Source organism: Nyctereutes procyonoides, unplaced genomic scaffold, assembly GCF_905146905.1.
Source record: "Nyctereutes procyonoides isolate TBG_1078 unplaced genomic scaffold, NYPRO_anot_genome, whole genome shotgun sequence".
In the NCBI taxonomy this organism is placed as follows: domain Eukaryota; kingdom Metazoa; phylum Chordata; class Mammalia; order Carnivora; family Canidae; genus Nyctereutes; species Nyctereutes procyonoides.
This window is the reverse complement of record NW_026575047.1, coordinates 37,897,665-37,911,957: the sequence shown is the minus strand read 5'-3', so window position 1 is coordinate 37,911,957 and position 14,293 is coordinate 37,897,665. Positions and strand designations below refer to the sequence as shown.

Sequence of the window (14,293 nt, the reverse complement as noted above, 5' to 3'; positions counted from 1 at the left end):
AATGAGTGCTGGGATCCAGATTGGAACCCAGGTCCAAAGCTCTTGTTTATTAGGTTCTGTGCCTTGATATCAAAGCACTTTCCTTGATAGACAGTGGTGACAAAGGGGCCCCGACCTTAGATGTTTGTTTTTCCTTTGTTTTTGAAGAAAAGAATATTCTTTAGGATTGCTTGGTTGCAAGTGACAGAAACCCATTTAACAGTTGCTTTAAAGGGAGGAGAGGGGGAGGGCTGTTTCTTGCCTTGCATACTGGAAGGCAAGGTACAGTTAGTGCAGGCTGGACCCTGGGCTGTCAGGTTCATGGCCCCCAGCCCCATACTTCTGCATATGCCAGGACATTAGCTTCGCTCTTGCATACCAGATCTTCCCCTGGCCCCCAGCAACATCAGGTGCTCATTCTTACAGCAATGTTCTCCCAGAATGAGGGAAACTCTTCTCTGCCAACTCAAGTTAGAAAATCCTGGGGGGAAAAAGGAAGAAAGAGAAAGAAAGAAAGAAAGAAGAAAGAAAGAAAGAAAGAAAGAAAGAAAGAAAGAAAGAAAGAAAGAAAGAAAGAAAGAAAGAAAGAAAGAAAATCCTGGGACAAGCTTCAGATTGCTCTGCTTTAGGTCATGTGACCATTTCTGGACCAAATGCTAAGTCCAGTGCATGGGATGCTACAATGGGAAAAACTGGGGTCTTGTGCTCCCACCCAAAGCCAGGGAGTCAGATGCTCTGATTGAGTGGTAGCTGCCCTAAGAAGCTCATCATTCCAAGGAGCATTGCCCAGGAGAGGCAGTACTGTTCCTCCGTGATAGAAGGTCCTATAGGACCTGTGATTTGCTGCATTTCCAGGGTGCACTTGTGTTCCAAGTGAGTGTTTGTGGTCTGGTATAGGAGCAGGACCCAGATGACAGCTAACATTCCTGTTGGGGGAAACAGCAATGACGGTTCCTCCTGGCCACAACTCAGGGCCACATTTGAGAGTCTAGGCCATACTTCCTGACTTAGCTTAGCTCCTGACTTAGTGGTAAGTGACAGAAACACAACTCAAATTGACTTAAGCCAAAAAAATCCAAAATAAAACAGAACTAAAAAAAATCAAGATTAAGTTCTATAACTGAGAAATCCAGGGGCCTCAGATCCTGTTGGATCCACATATTGAGCATCCCCTGGGATCCACCTGCTCCATGTCTTGCTTCTGTGTTCTTGATGTTGGCCTCAGTCTTGGTCTTGGGTAGGCTCCCTTTGAGCTGGTGGCAAAGAGATACCAGGCTTACATCCAAACAACTGAGCAACCTTACCTAGAGGGAGGGAAAGAGAGAGAGCATACCTGATTTTCACCAATTCTAGCATGAAATCCAGGAGTGGGCTATTTCTTGGTCTGGCTTGGAGTACAAGCCATCTCTGAATTGGAGCCAGGGAGGGTAAATGGCTTTGGTCCACCAAACCTGGAGCCGATTGGGTGAGAGTGGAGGAGGGGTGGTTTCCCAAAGGAAAACTAAGGCTTTGTTACCAAAAGCAGCAGGGGAAGGGGTTCGGGGGGCAGGCCAAGCAGCAGTCCACGGATGTCCCTACCCTGCTTCTCTCCCATTCCAGCACTGAAACAATCCCCTGGCTTGCTGCGGTGTCCATCATCTTATGAAAGTTAGTTGTGTGTCTTCCCATCTTTTCTCCCTTTCTGGAAGAACATGTGCACACCTGCTACCTGCCTATCTCCCTAAATCACCCTGTACAAGCATGGCTTCAAAGACTGTTGGGCTGGAAGGGAGCTCATTGATCTTTGCCCCCCACCCCAATATTACAGATGGTCAAACCACACTCCAGAGGAACAGTGGCTCAGGCACCCAGTGAGTTAGGGCAGAGTGAGGGCTAGGACAGGGTGTTTGAACTACCAGCCAAGCGGTGTTTTCTTCTCATACTGTAAGTTGAAGTCAGGGACATCACCTCTCCCTTCCAAATTCAAAAGGTAACCTTAATCAAAAGGTAACCTTAATTTAATGTTAAATTTAAAACCTATTAAATGGTTGCTAAAGACTTTGAGTTTGAATATTCAGCCAAGAGAGAAAAAAGAAGGGAGGTGAGTTTATCATTAGCCAGGCTCAGCATTTCCCAGTCAAATGCTAACCTTTTTTTTTTTTTTTGGCCCCTGGGAGGCCCTGTCCTCTGGCCAAACTCATGGTTAGTGTATTAGATGGTGGCCTCCTTCCCTAAGACAGACCAGATCAGGGAGGACTCAAATGCCCCATGGTCCTGGAACTTCCTTCTTCACAAGATTCATTAATTGCAAAATTTCACTCACCCACTTGCCTATTAGCTTCTCCCGCACCACGCCCCTCCCTGCATCACACACACATTCACACATGCACACACACACACACACACACACACACACACACAGGCACTTGCTAAGCTTGGGACTGGTCCTCAAGATGGGAGTGGTTTTGTTGGCGCCAAGTCGAATGGAAGACTCAGGAGCTTTCTTTGCTTTCTTTCCATGGATCACATGGATGGAGTCCAAGGCCTTTGGCTCTTGATGGCCTGGGGAAGTCTCCTCTGAGCTCACTCAGATTTTCAAAATCCAAGCTGCTTCCTGCTGGGCCATGTCCAGCTCATCACTTCTCCAGGAAATTGAGTCTCTGCCTGGGACTTCTCTGTCCCTCCACCTCTCCTGCCCTGGAGTCCAGCGCCGTCGACGTGGCAGCCACCTCTTGACTGTGTCTTCTTGAGTAATCGTTCCACCTTGGCTCCATCTCCCTTCTGGTAATTTCCCACCCACATAGTCACCTCCCCCGAGGCTCCTGCATCCTTCCTGGACCTGGCTGGCCTGGTGGCGCATGCTCACTTGTTCCTTCACCATGGCTCCAGCCTCTGGAACATGCACCCACATACGAAGCTCAGCAGTGCTGCTCAGTGTTCTCTCCCTGAAGACCACCTAGCTGAAAGAAAATGTTTTCATCTCCCAAGGGTTTCAGTGTGTCTGCCTGTTGCAGCCTCAGCCATCCCCATGGTTGGTGATGCCACATTTGACCAAAAATAAAAGCAAATAAGAAAAGGGCTAAAAGGCACATGGTTGATTTAAGAATCAAGGGGTCCCTGGTAACCTCAGTGAGTGTGATTTTCAGGGAAGGGTGTGGGAAGTGGAAACCAAGGTGTGGGAAGTAAGTGGAAACCAGGGTGGGGAGCTAGGAGAAGGGGGATAGGGTGATTGGACTGGGAGAGATCTTGTGAGAACCTGGCATCTACAAAGGTCTCTTTTTTTTCTTATTTATTTTTTATTGGTGTTCAATTTGCCAACATATAGCATAACACCCAGTGCTCATCCCATCAAGTGCCCCCCTCAGTGCCCGTCACCCAGTCACCCCCACCCTCCGCCCACCTCCCTTTCCACTACCCCTTGTTTGTTTCCCAGAGTTAGGAGTCTCTCATCTCCCTTTCTGATATTTCCCACTCATTTTTTCTCCTTTCCCCTCTATTCCTGCAAAGGTCTCTGAAGGAGACTTTGACAGGCAGTTGGGCATGAGAAGCAGAGTGGTTAGAGCACTGAGGGCAAGGGGTGGTGGCAGCAGGAAGTCAGGAGGCCTTGGCGTGGCCTTGGAATAAGTGCCCTCCGCCTTTCTGTAAGGGGAGTGGTGGAGTAGGCATTGTGGCACCCCCCCAGAGGGATCTTCCAGCTTTGTGTGCCTGTTTGGTTAGTATCACACATACATGCTCTCTTTTTTCCTCCTTTTTTTCCCCTTTATTTTTATTGAAATATAGCCAACATAATATCCTATTAGTTCCAGGTATATATCATAGTCCTTCGATATTCTTAGACATTATGAAATGATCCCCACAATAAGTCTTCTTATAAGTCACCTGTTGCTGTACAAAGTTATTACAATATTATCAACTGTATTCCCTATGCTGAACATTGCATTCCTGTGACTTATGTACTTTTTGAAATTTTTAAAATTTTATTTATTTATCTATTTATTTCAAGCAGGTTCCACACCCATTGTGGAGCCCAACGTGGGGCCCTATCTCATGACCCTGAGATCGTGACTGAGCTGAGATCGAGTCAGATGCTAAACCAACTGACCCATCCAGGGATCCCCTTTGTGGTTTTGATAATAGTCAATCTGACCAATGTGAGGTGATCTCTCATTGTGGTTTTGATTTGCATTTCCCTGGTGATCTGTATGTTGAGCATCTTTTCATGTATCTGTTGGCCATCTGCATGTCTTCTTTGGGAAAATGTCTATTCAGGTCCTCTGCCCATTTGTTAATCGAGTTCCTTTGGGGGATATTAGTTATTTAAGTTCTTTATATATTTTTGATGTTAACACCTTAACAGATATATGATTAGCAAATATCTTCTCCCATTCAGTGGGTTGTCCCTTTGTTTTGTTGTTGGTTTCTTTCACTGCACAGAAGCTTTTTAATTGGATGTAATCACATTTGTTTATTTTAGCTTTTGTTGCCCTTGCCTGAGGGGACTGATCCAAAAAAACATCGCTAACACTTATGTCAGAGAGCTCATTGTCTATGTTTTCTCCTAGGAGTTTATGGTTTCAGGTTTTACATTCAAGTCTTTAATCCATTGGAATATATTTTTGTGTATGGTGTAAGAAAGTGGTCCAGTTTCATTCTTCTGCATGTAACTCTCCAGTTTTTTCAGCACCATTTACTGAAGAGATTGTCTTTTTCCCATTGGATATTTTTGCCTCCTTGTTGTAAATTAACTGATCATACAAACATGGGCTTATTTCTGGCTCTCTATTCTATTCCTTTGATCTATGTGTCTGTTTTAGTAGCAATACCAGACTGTTGTAATAACTAGAGGTTTGTGGTATAGCTTGAAATCAGGAAGCATGGTACATCCAGCTTTGTTCTTCTTTCTCAAGACTGCTTTGACTATTCAGGGTCTTCTGTGGTTCTACATAAATTTTAGGATTATTTGTTTTGGTTCCATGAAAAATTCCACTGATATTCTGATGCTTTGGGTAGTATGGACATTTTAATAATATTAATTCTTCCAATCCATGCACATGGGATATCTTTTATTTGTGTCACCTTTAATTTCTTTCACCAATGCCTTTTTAAAAAAAGTTTATTTGAGAGAGGCAGAGTGATCAAGCACAAATTGGGGAGAGGGATTAAGGGAGAGGAAGAAGCAGATTCCCCACTGAGTAGGGAACCCAACACGGCTCAATCCCAGGACCCTGGGATCATGACCTGAGCCGAAGGCAGACACTTCACCAACTGAGTCACCCAACTGCCCCATCTCACTAGTGTTTATAATTTTCAGAGTACAGGTCTTTCACCTCCTTGATTAAATTTATTCCTAGGTATTTTAGTCTTTTGATGCAATTGTAAATGGGCTGTTTTCCCTTAATTTCTCTTTCTGATAACTCATTAGTGTATAGAAACACAGCTGATTTATGTATGTTAATTTTGTATCCTGCAACTTTACTGATTCATTTATTAGTTCTAGTGGTTGTTCGGCAGAGTCTTTAGATTTAGATTTTTTTAAATATACAGTATCATGTTATCTGCAAAGAATGACAATTTTACTTCTTCCTTTCTAATTTGGATACCTTTTTTTTTTCTTGACTAATTGTTCTGACTAGGACTTCCAATAGTATATTGAATAGGAGTTGTGAGAGTAGATATCCTTGTCTTGTTCCTCATCTCAGAGGAAAAGTTCTCATCCTTTCATTAATGAGTATGATGTTAGCTATGGGTTTGTCATATGTGGCCTTTATTATATTGAGGTGCATCTCTTCTACATCCACTTTGCTGAGAGTTCTTATCATGAATGGATGTTGAATTTTGTCAAATGCTTTCTGTCCATCTTTGAGATTGCCATGTATTTTTATCACTTGTTTTGTTAATGTCTATATCAAGTTGATTGACTCATGGATGTTGAACCATCCCTGCTTCCCTAGAATAAATCCCCAATGATGATGGTGTATGATCCTTTTAGTGTTCTGTTGACCAACTTTGGAGTTTGTGGTTTGGAATTTTTATGGGGTTTTGTGGGGCTGGTGACAGGGCCCTTTCTGGAGTGTTTAGGCCTTTGGGGCTTGGCGTGTGGGAGTTCTTCATCAGGAAGTCATTAAAAGCTGGCTCAGCTTCCTCCATGAAGAGGAAGCATCAGGGCCACATCCTCAGTGGGTTTGGTCCTGCCTTTTAGAGCCTGTTTCCTGGTAAAAAGTTGACATTCGCTCAGAGTATATGGTCTAAACTCTAGAGCAGTGGTTCTAAGAGTGTAGCATCCAGACCAGCAGCACCAGCAGCATCTGGCAATTCTAAGGCCCAAATTCTCAGGCCTGCCCCAGACCTCCTGAATCTGAAACTCTGGGTGTGGGGCTCAACATTTGCATTTCTAGCAAATTCTTAGGTGGTATTACTGGTCCAGGCACTATACTTTGAGAACCATTGGCCTAGACAAGCTAGAAATTCCCTCTTCCAACAGTTATTGATGAGTATTGGTACTAGGACCAGCCAGCTCTAAAGTTCTGAAGTGCAATGGTCAGGACTTACTTAGGGCTGCTCCCAGCTGGAAGCTCACTCCTGTAGGAGATGTATGCTTCTCCTCAGACAGAGAAATGCCTGTCCAGGACTGGCAACAGGGCAAACCTCTTTAGGGTCATGGCAGGGTCTTGGCAACCTGCACAGCAACTAGGAAGCGCTCTGTCTTTTGGCAGGTGTGTGACCTTGAGCAGGTAAGCAACACCTCACACTCTCAGCATTCCCACTGGTGAAGGGGATTTACATCTACCTCAGTTGATTTGAGGATCGATGAGTTGCCACACACTGGGCACTGCAACTGGCACATCGCACGCAGGGCTGCATATAGACACATAGTAGGACTTAATGGTGCATCCTTTTCCCCGACTACAGCAACACTGTCTTCAGCTGCCTCTCCTGTCTTTTGCCATCGCTCACTATAAGCCTGGGGGTTGTTTCTCAGGCTGGGAGATCATGTGGGCCTCAGGGACCTTATTAGCATGAAATGTCCCACATTAGAAAATTGGAGGTCACTTGTCTTCCATCTATCTTCCCTCCCAAGACAGTCACCCTTTAAAGCAAAACACAGGTTCCCTTGCACCAAAAACCTGCATCTCACAGGGAGAAACTCTCCTGCTGCCAGGAGAAAGTCCCAGATCTGCAGCCAGGTCCCGCCGGCCGGGGCTCTCTGCTCCCGGGTCTGGGCCATGTCTGCAGCCCTGCCAGGCCGCCGCCGGGCAGTGACTCTCGTGATAAATTGGACAAGCCGTCTAGACAGTACGTGATTGTCGCTGGGTCTCGCTGCGAGGGAGGGCGGATGACGTCAGCACCTCGTGTTGGGGGCGTGCCGGCGCCAGGCAGCCAGCGCAGTCACGGGGCAGGAGGAGGGCTTCTCCCCGCGCAGCCCCCGCCCCCGCAGGGAGGCTTGCGGGGGTGGTCAGGGACGTGGAGCGGAGCCAGTCCAGATGAAGCCGCAGTGTCCAGCTGGGCAGGGACGGGAAACACCCCAGCAGGGCCTGCTTCTCCTCCCTGGTGGTGCTGCCTGGGTCAGAGGCTCTGTCGTTGTCTGGAGCCATCCTGCAGCCCCAATCCATTTTGAAGGGGAGCCTGAATGGGATCACACAAGACTCCCCTTATTAAACACAAAAACAGCTCTTCCATCACCCCTTACGTCTTCTGAGGGCCTACCTTCTGGCAGAGCTAAGCTTCTCCAGGGAGCTGCCTGTTCCTGTTGTCTCCACCAGGGACCCCCGATTTCCTAGCTGTCAGCATTTCCTGGAATGCTCTGATGCATCTGGCACTGCTGACTCGCCCTCCTACTTGAAGAGCTGTCCTCAGTTTCTTTTTAATTTTTTTTAAATTTATTTATTTATGATAGTCACAGAGAGAGAGAGAGAGGCAGAGACATAGGCAGAGGGAGAAGCAGGCTCCATGCACCGGGAGCCTGATATGGGATTCGATCCCAGGTCTCCAGGATCGCACCCTGAGCCAAAGGCACGTGCCAAACCGCTGCGCCACCCAGGGATCCCTGTCCTCAGTTTCCATCACACTGCTGGCCTGGGTGTCCTCCCCCCTCTCTGTATCTTCTCTGTCCCCTCCCTATGCCCTGCCTTCCTCTATTAGCCTTCAGTGACATGACCCCAGGGCCCTGTCCTTCCTCACTGCTCTGCTCACTCAGGGTGATTCCCTCAGAGAGGTACATCTGTCCCAAGGTCTCCAATCTACGCTTTGGTGCACAAGAGTCCCAACCCAGGCCTGGCCCAGACCTCTCCTCTGAGCTCCTGACCCTTTTATCTGCCTGCCCACTGAGAACTCCCCCTGGCTGTTCCCCAGGCATCTCACACCCAGCAAGTTCAAAACCCAACTGATGAGCTTCCCCAAACCTCCTCTCTACCCATGTTCCTTCCCTTGAGAGATGTCCATCTATTACAGAAAATGACAGGAGCAGATGAGAAATTGGAAATACAGAGAAAAAAAACAAATTTCCATAGTCCCAGCACACACAGCAGCTACTCACTGTTTGGAGGTACTGACTTCCAGCCTTTCTATGCTTTTAATATCTAGTTTCCCCACTTAACATTTTAGCTTAAGAATGCACCTGCTATCATTGATTCTGCATAACTTATTTTAAAACTGGAGGGGCACCTGGTGGCTCAGTCGGTGAAGCAGCTGCCTTTGGCTCAGGTCCTGATCCCAGGGTCCTGGGATCCAGTCCTGCATTGGGCTCCCTGCTTATCGGGGAGCCTGCTTCCTCCTCTCCCTCTGCCTGCTGCTCCCCTGCTTGTGCTCTCTCTCTCTCTCTCTCTCAAATAAATAAATTCTTTAAAAACATAAAAATTAAAAAAAAAGTTTGGAACAGATAACGCATTCTAACAGTACAAAAGAGGATGTAGTGAAAAGCAAGTCTGCCTCCCCTACCAACACCTATTCCCTCCCCAAGGCAACTCCCTCCTTTGCATGTATTTCAATGATACTGCGTGCAGCACAAGCACATGCACAGTACCACCCCCTGCCTTCCTTACACATAGAACAGCACAGCGTACACCCTGTTTACACCTTCCCCTTTCCCATATGAGATGCCGTCTTGGAAATTCTTCCCTAACTGCCCATGGAGAGCCTCCTCATTCTTGTTTCCAGACTCTTGGTCCCCTGCTGCATGGTCATGCGGTTATGAAACCAGTCCTCTGCTGACAGACATCCCTGGGTTGGCAATCCTTGCTATTATAAATCAGACTGCAGCAGAGATGCAGTGGGGTGGTGCCAGGCCACTGGTGGGGAGCGAAGGGACATGAAGGAAGTTATGAAGGAAGAACAGATGAGGCCTGGAGGAGGCAGAGACGAGCCTGGTAACTGGAAGCGGGGTAACAGGACCACAGGCCCCCTGTGAGTCTAGTTCTTGGCTCATTGGTCCTGAGAACTGAGAAGCTTTTTCCTTGACCCTGTCAGATCTCCAAGTGGCAAGGCCATGGACAAAGTGGGCTGCCTGAGGACCCCTAGGCCCTGAGTCCCATGCGGGGATCTGCCTCTAACCCCAGCGCCTGTGCTCTCCCCCCTGGCAGGTTCTGCCCATTGTCATCTTCTTCAGCTGTGTCATGTCAGTTCTGTACTATGTGGGCCTCATGCAGTGGGTGATTCAGAAGGTGAGTCCCCAAAGCCACGGCCTGGGCTCTCCAGGACCTACCTCCTCATGGTGCTCATGCTCTCCCAGAGGCCTTGGACCCAGAGCCCGAACCTTCCCTAACACCCTGGCCCCTAGAGCCTGCACCTTCCCAGAATCCTGCTACAAAGGCCCACACCCTCCCACTCAGAGTCTACCATTAGCCAAACATCCTTCGCAGCGTCTCTTGTCACGAAACTCAGGAGAAACGGCACCAAATCCAATGTGGTGTTTGTGTGAGGGAAGTTTGCAGAAATGAGGTTGCCTTGAGAAGGAATGTCAGGGAAAAAAATCACTTATACCAGAAAGATCTTGAGAGACTGGATCAGTGGGCCACGTTGGCTAGACTAAGCTGGTATAAATGTCAAACCCTGTGCTTATGTTCATAAAACTGCCGCACAAATCCAAGATGCAGGAGGCAGCACTGGACGCCAACTGGACCTGGCAGTGAGCGAGTCAGGTTTTAGCTGATTGAGCTCAGAATAACCCAGAAGCAGCGGGTGGCTGCCAGAAATGCAAAAACCACCTGTGTTATGGTGAGAGTGCACAGTGCAGGGCAGGAGGGAGGCAGCTCTCACCAAATCTGGAGGATGTGTTTAGCCCAGGGGCTATGACAACTGAGGCACCAGGGGAACAATGACAGGCCCAGACACCATGCTCTCCACAGAATGGTTGGAGGAAGGAGGGCTGGCGAGCCTGGAAAAGAAGGCTAGGGCAGAAGAGGTTAGGGTAGGAGAGCTGTCTCCAAATTCGTATAGAAGGAAGGTTAGTGAAAGGGCAGCTAGAGACATTCCTGCAGTGGGGAAAAATTCCAGGGAAGCCGACTTCATCTTGATTGAAATGATGAACTTTCTAATACAATGTTTCCCAAAGCCTTTTTCACAAAACTCCAGCTCCATAGTGGGTTAACACATGTTACTAGGTAAAGGGATCCTGTGGTCAAATAGCTTTGGGAAGCTGGGCTAGACAAATTTAAACAATTTTGTGTGTATGCAGGACTTCTCAGAGCCTTTACTAAGCTGATAAGTATTTGGTAACCTCCGAGGTGTGTGTACAGCAATTCTCAAGTATACTGGGCTAGGGAATCCTTTGGAATTCATCTGTATGGAAACAGAGGATGTGCTATTTTAGAGGCGCTGCTATAATGAATAGAGCTACCCTAAGGCGGAGTGGGTGGCCTTGGGACGTGGTAAACCCCCATAAATGGAGGTGTGGAAGGAAACACATAGGCGAGGGTTTCCTCTGCTGGGCTGGAAGTTGGAAGGAAGATTGTCAAGCACTTGCAACCCACTCCGACCCTCTCCGACTCAGGGTCTGCTGATCCCACTCTGCCTCCTAGATCAGCTGGCTGATGCAGACCACCATGGGCACCACGGCCACTGAGACCCTGAGTGTGGCGGGGAACATCTTTGTGAGCCAGGTGGGTACTGCGGCCTCCTGCCCTCCTGCTCTCAGCATCAGCCCCAGAGAGGGCGGGTGTTCTGGGTCCCCGGAGCTCTGATTCAGTCTGTGGAAGAGATGCTTAGACATTCCGCCAGGATCACCAAAGGTGGCCACCGGGGATGCTCTGTGTGGGGGTGCACCGTCTGCCTGGGTCATGCCAGGGAGGACGGGCCTCTGTGTGGTGCCTCCTACGGCTCTAGGCCTCGGAGGTCTGGTCAGCTTAGAGACTCATAAATCCTATAGGTGGCCCCCACCTTCCTGCCTTCCCATAGAAACAGGCTTGAGGGCAGGAGGAACTTGCCAGGACCCCACAATGTAAGCCTGGACTCAGAATCCAGCTTTTCCCCTTCCTGGTCGGAGTTCCTTACACGACATCATATTATCTTCTTTTTTCCCCCCGCCTCTTTCTGAAATGTACTTTCCAAAGCAAATGTGACTCTGAAGGCACCTGTCAGTCCTGAGCCCCTTTCAGAAGGCCCAGCCCTCCTAGGGGTGAGACTCCCAAGCCCATTCCGGGGACCTAGCCCATGGGACCAACACTGGAGTCATCAAAAGACATCCTTGCCCCAGGGATGTCGTATTTCACTGGACAGTTTAGGAAACTGGAGAAAATTTACATCTTTTTTGGCTATAGTACCAGTGTGTTGCTTTCAAAGGGTTTTTTTTTTAAGCCATTTAAGACAGATGTGCTCTTAGTTAAATTGTCTTGAATCCCTTATGATGTTTAAAATGAGGCAAAATAGGGGCACCTGGGTGCCTCAGTGGTTAAGTGTCTGCCTTTGGCTCAGGTCATGATTCCAGGGTCCTGGGATCAAGCCCTGCATTGGGCTCCCTGCTCAGCAGGGAGTCTGCTTCTCTCTCCCTCTGCCGCTCCCCCTGCTTGGGCTCTCTCTCTCTCTCTCTCTGTCAAATAAATAAAGTATTTAAAATATAAATAAATAAGTTTTTAAAAACCCACAAGCCAGATCATGCCACTCCTTCCCAGGCAAGGGCACTCCCTACCCTGGCTGGCCCACCTGCCCTTCTTCCCCCAGCTTCAGCCATACTCCATACTGGCCTGCTCCCAGGTCCTCAAAACTGCCCAGCTCAAATCTGCCACAGGGCCCTTGCTGTGCTACCAAACTCAACAGCTGGCGCCTGTGGTCTCAGCTCTAATGTCACCTCCTAGGAAGGTCTTTGCTTGTTACTCAGTTCTAAATACCCTGCAACCACTAGGTATTCGCCTGCACATATCTCCATAGCTTTTAGCACAAAGATATGCTATTTATCTACTTGGTTCCTGTTGATTATCTGTTTCTTCCTACAACCCACCGTCCTCCACAGCTCCCAGGATAAAAACTCCTTGAGGACAGGGGCTCTGTCTTGTTTACCCCCACCATCTCTATTCCATAGAACATTCTGGAACACGGGAGGTGCTCAATAATTTTATTAAGTGGATAAATGAGTGGCTCCAGGCTTCCTCAGATGCCCTGGAGTAAACACATCACCTAATGCCCATTCCCTTTCTGGCAAACCCATGGCTTTACTGAAAGCGCAGGCCCAGAGTTACATCTGCTTCTGGCCCTTTGCGTGAACAGGAGTGATTCTCTGAACCTCTCTAATTCTCTGCTTGCTCTCCCGGGAAATGGGGGTGACCACTTCTTTCCCAGAAGGTCATGAGTGATGAATGCAGGGTACTTCGTGGGGGTGCAGGATGTAGTGAGTACTTGACACAGGGGAGCATCATCAGGCCAACAGGAAGGGCTGGGGGTCCTTCCATAGAGGTAGATGAATGCCGAGGTTCAGGGAGGCCCAACCAAGCACAGACCACGGTCCCAAACCCACCTTGCTGTCCCTGCCCCTGAGATCCCCAGGACCCACAGTGACATGCCCACTCCTGGGGGGAGGGAGGACACTCTGGTGCCCGCACTGGCCTGGCCAGCTCTTGGTTGTCTAATATCTTTCCTGTTTGCAGACCGAGGCTCCTCTGCTGATCCAGCCCTACTTGGCAGACATGACGCTCTCTGAAATCCATGCTGTCATGACCGGAGGCTACGCCACCATTGCTGGGAGTCTGCTGGGTGCCTACATCTCCTTTGGGGTATGGAGAGCTCTCCCTTTGCTTGCTGAAAACCTCAAGAACCCATAACCCTCCTTTGTGGGAGCCCCACATAGCCCATGGCTAGAGGCAGCCTAGAGTCTTCTCTCCTGGGTTGTCTGGAACCTGGGCTGTGGTGATGCTCCCGAATAAGGCCAGCTAGGTGAGCTGGACCCTTCGGGGTTCTCATGTGGGCCAGTGAGGGCAAGGGTTCCCAGTGTTCCACCTACTGAACACTTCTTATGGACCAGGAAACTGCTTGGTATCTCAGCATCCACATTTTACAGATGAGAAAGTTGAGGCTCAGAGAACAAGTGAGATGCCCCAGCCAGGATTCGAGCCCACATCTGTCTGACTGTAAGACACACACACAGTCACTCATCTGGGCTGTTCCTGAAGCTCTGTTCTACTCCTTCTACCCTCCGCTTCCCCACGCCTTTGCTGGGTACAAATCCGCCCTCAGTTCCAAAATAATTGCTTGTGCAGCTTTTGAGCGCAATACATTTCTAGGTCAAATTCCAATGGTGTGACTCGAGCCCTTACACCAATTCCAATACTGCGTGGCAAGCAGAGATGAATCTTCCAATGTGTCTCCTGCAAAGTGCCTGGTAATAGCCTCTGCATTTGTTAAAGCTCTGTACTTTTTGTACTTTCACACACAAATCTTTTTTTTAATTTTTATTTATTTATGATAGTCACACACACACACAGAGAGAGAGAGAGAGAGAGAGAGAGGCAGAGACATAGGCAGAGGGAGAAGCAGGCTCCATGCACTGGGAGCCTGACGTGCGATTCGATCCCGGGTCTCCAGGATGGCGCCCTGGGCCAAAGGCAGGCGCCAAACCGCTGCGCCACCCAGGGATCCCAATCACACGCAAATCTTTAAAGACCTTACTGTTTTTCATAACTATCAAAGAAATATTTGCTTCTTGCAGAAGTGAAGTAAAAAGGAAAAAAAAAAACACTTCAAATCCACTTCTCAAGGGAACTGCTTTTACCAGATTAGAAGATTAGAACGGTAGGTCTCTAACTGGGAGCTTGTTAGAAATGCAAATTCTTGGGCCCCACCCTAAATTGGCTGAATCCGAAATGCTGGGGATGGGGCCCATATCCTGTATTACAACAAGCCTTCAGATGAGAAT

At 48.4% G+C, this 14,293-nt stretch overlaps 1 protein-coding gene across 3 annotated transcripts in view; it reads left to right on the top strand.

The window, feature by feature from the left end:
* Positions 1-14,293, top strand: part of SLC28A1 (solute carrier family 28 member 1) — a 62,480-nt gene that overhangs the window by 24,114 nt on the left and 24,073 nt on the right. For all 3 annotated transcript variants that reach the window (XM_055326543.1, XM_055326542.1, XM_055326540.1), the window contains 3 exons: positions 9,534-9,614; positions 10,971-11,051; positions 13,029-13,154. In XM_055326543.1, coding sequence (XP_055182518.1) covers positions 9,534-9,614; positions 10,971-11,051; positions 13,029-13,154 — 288 coding nt within the window. The remainder of the gene's footprint in view (positions 1-9,533; positions 9,615-10,970; positions 11,052-13,028; positions 13,155-14,293) is intronic.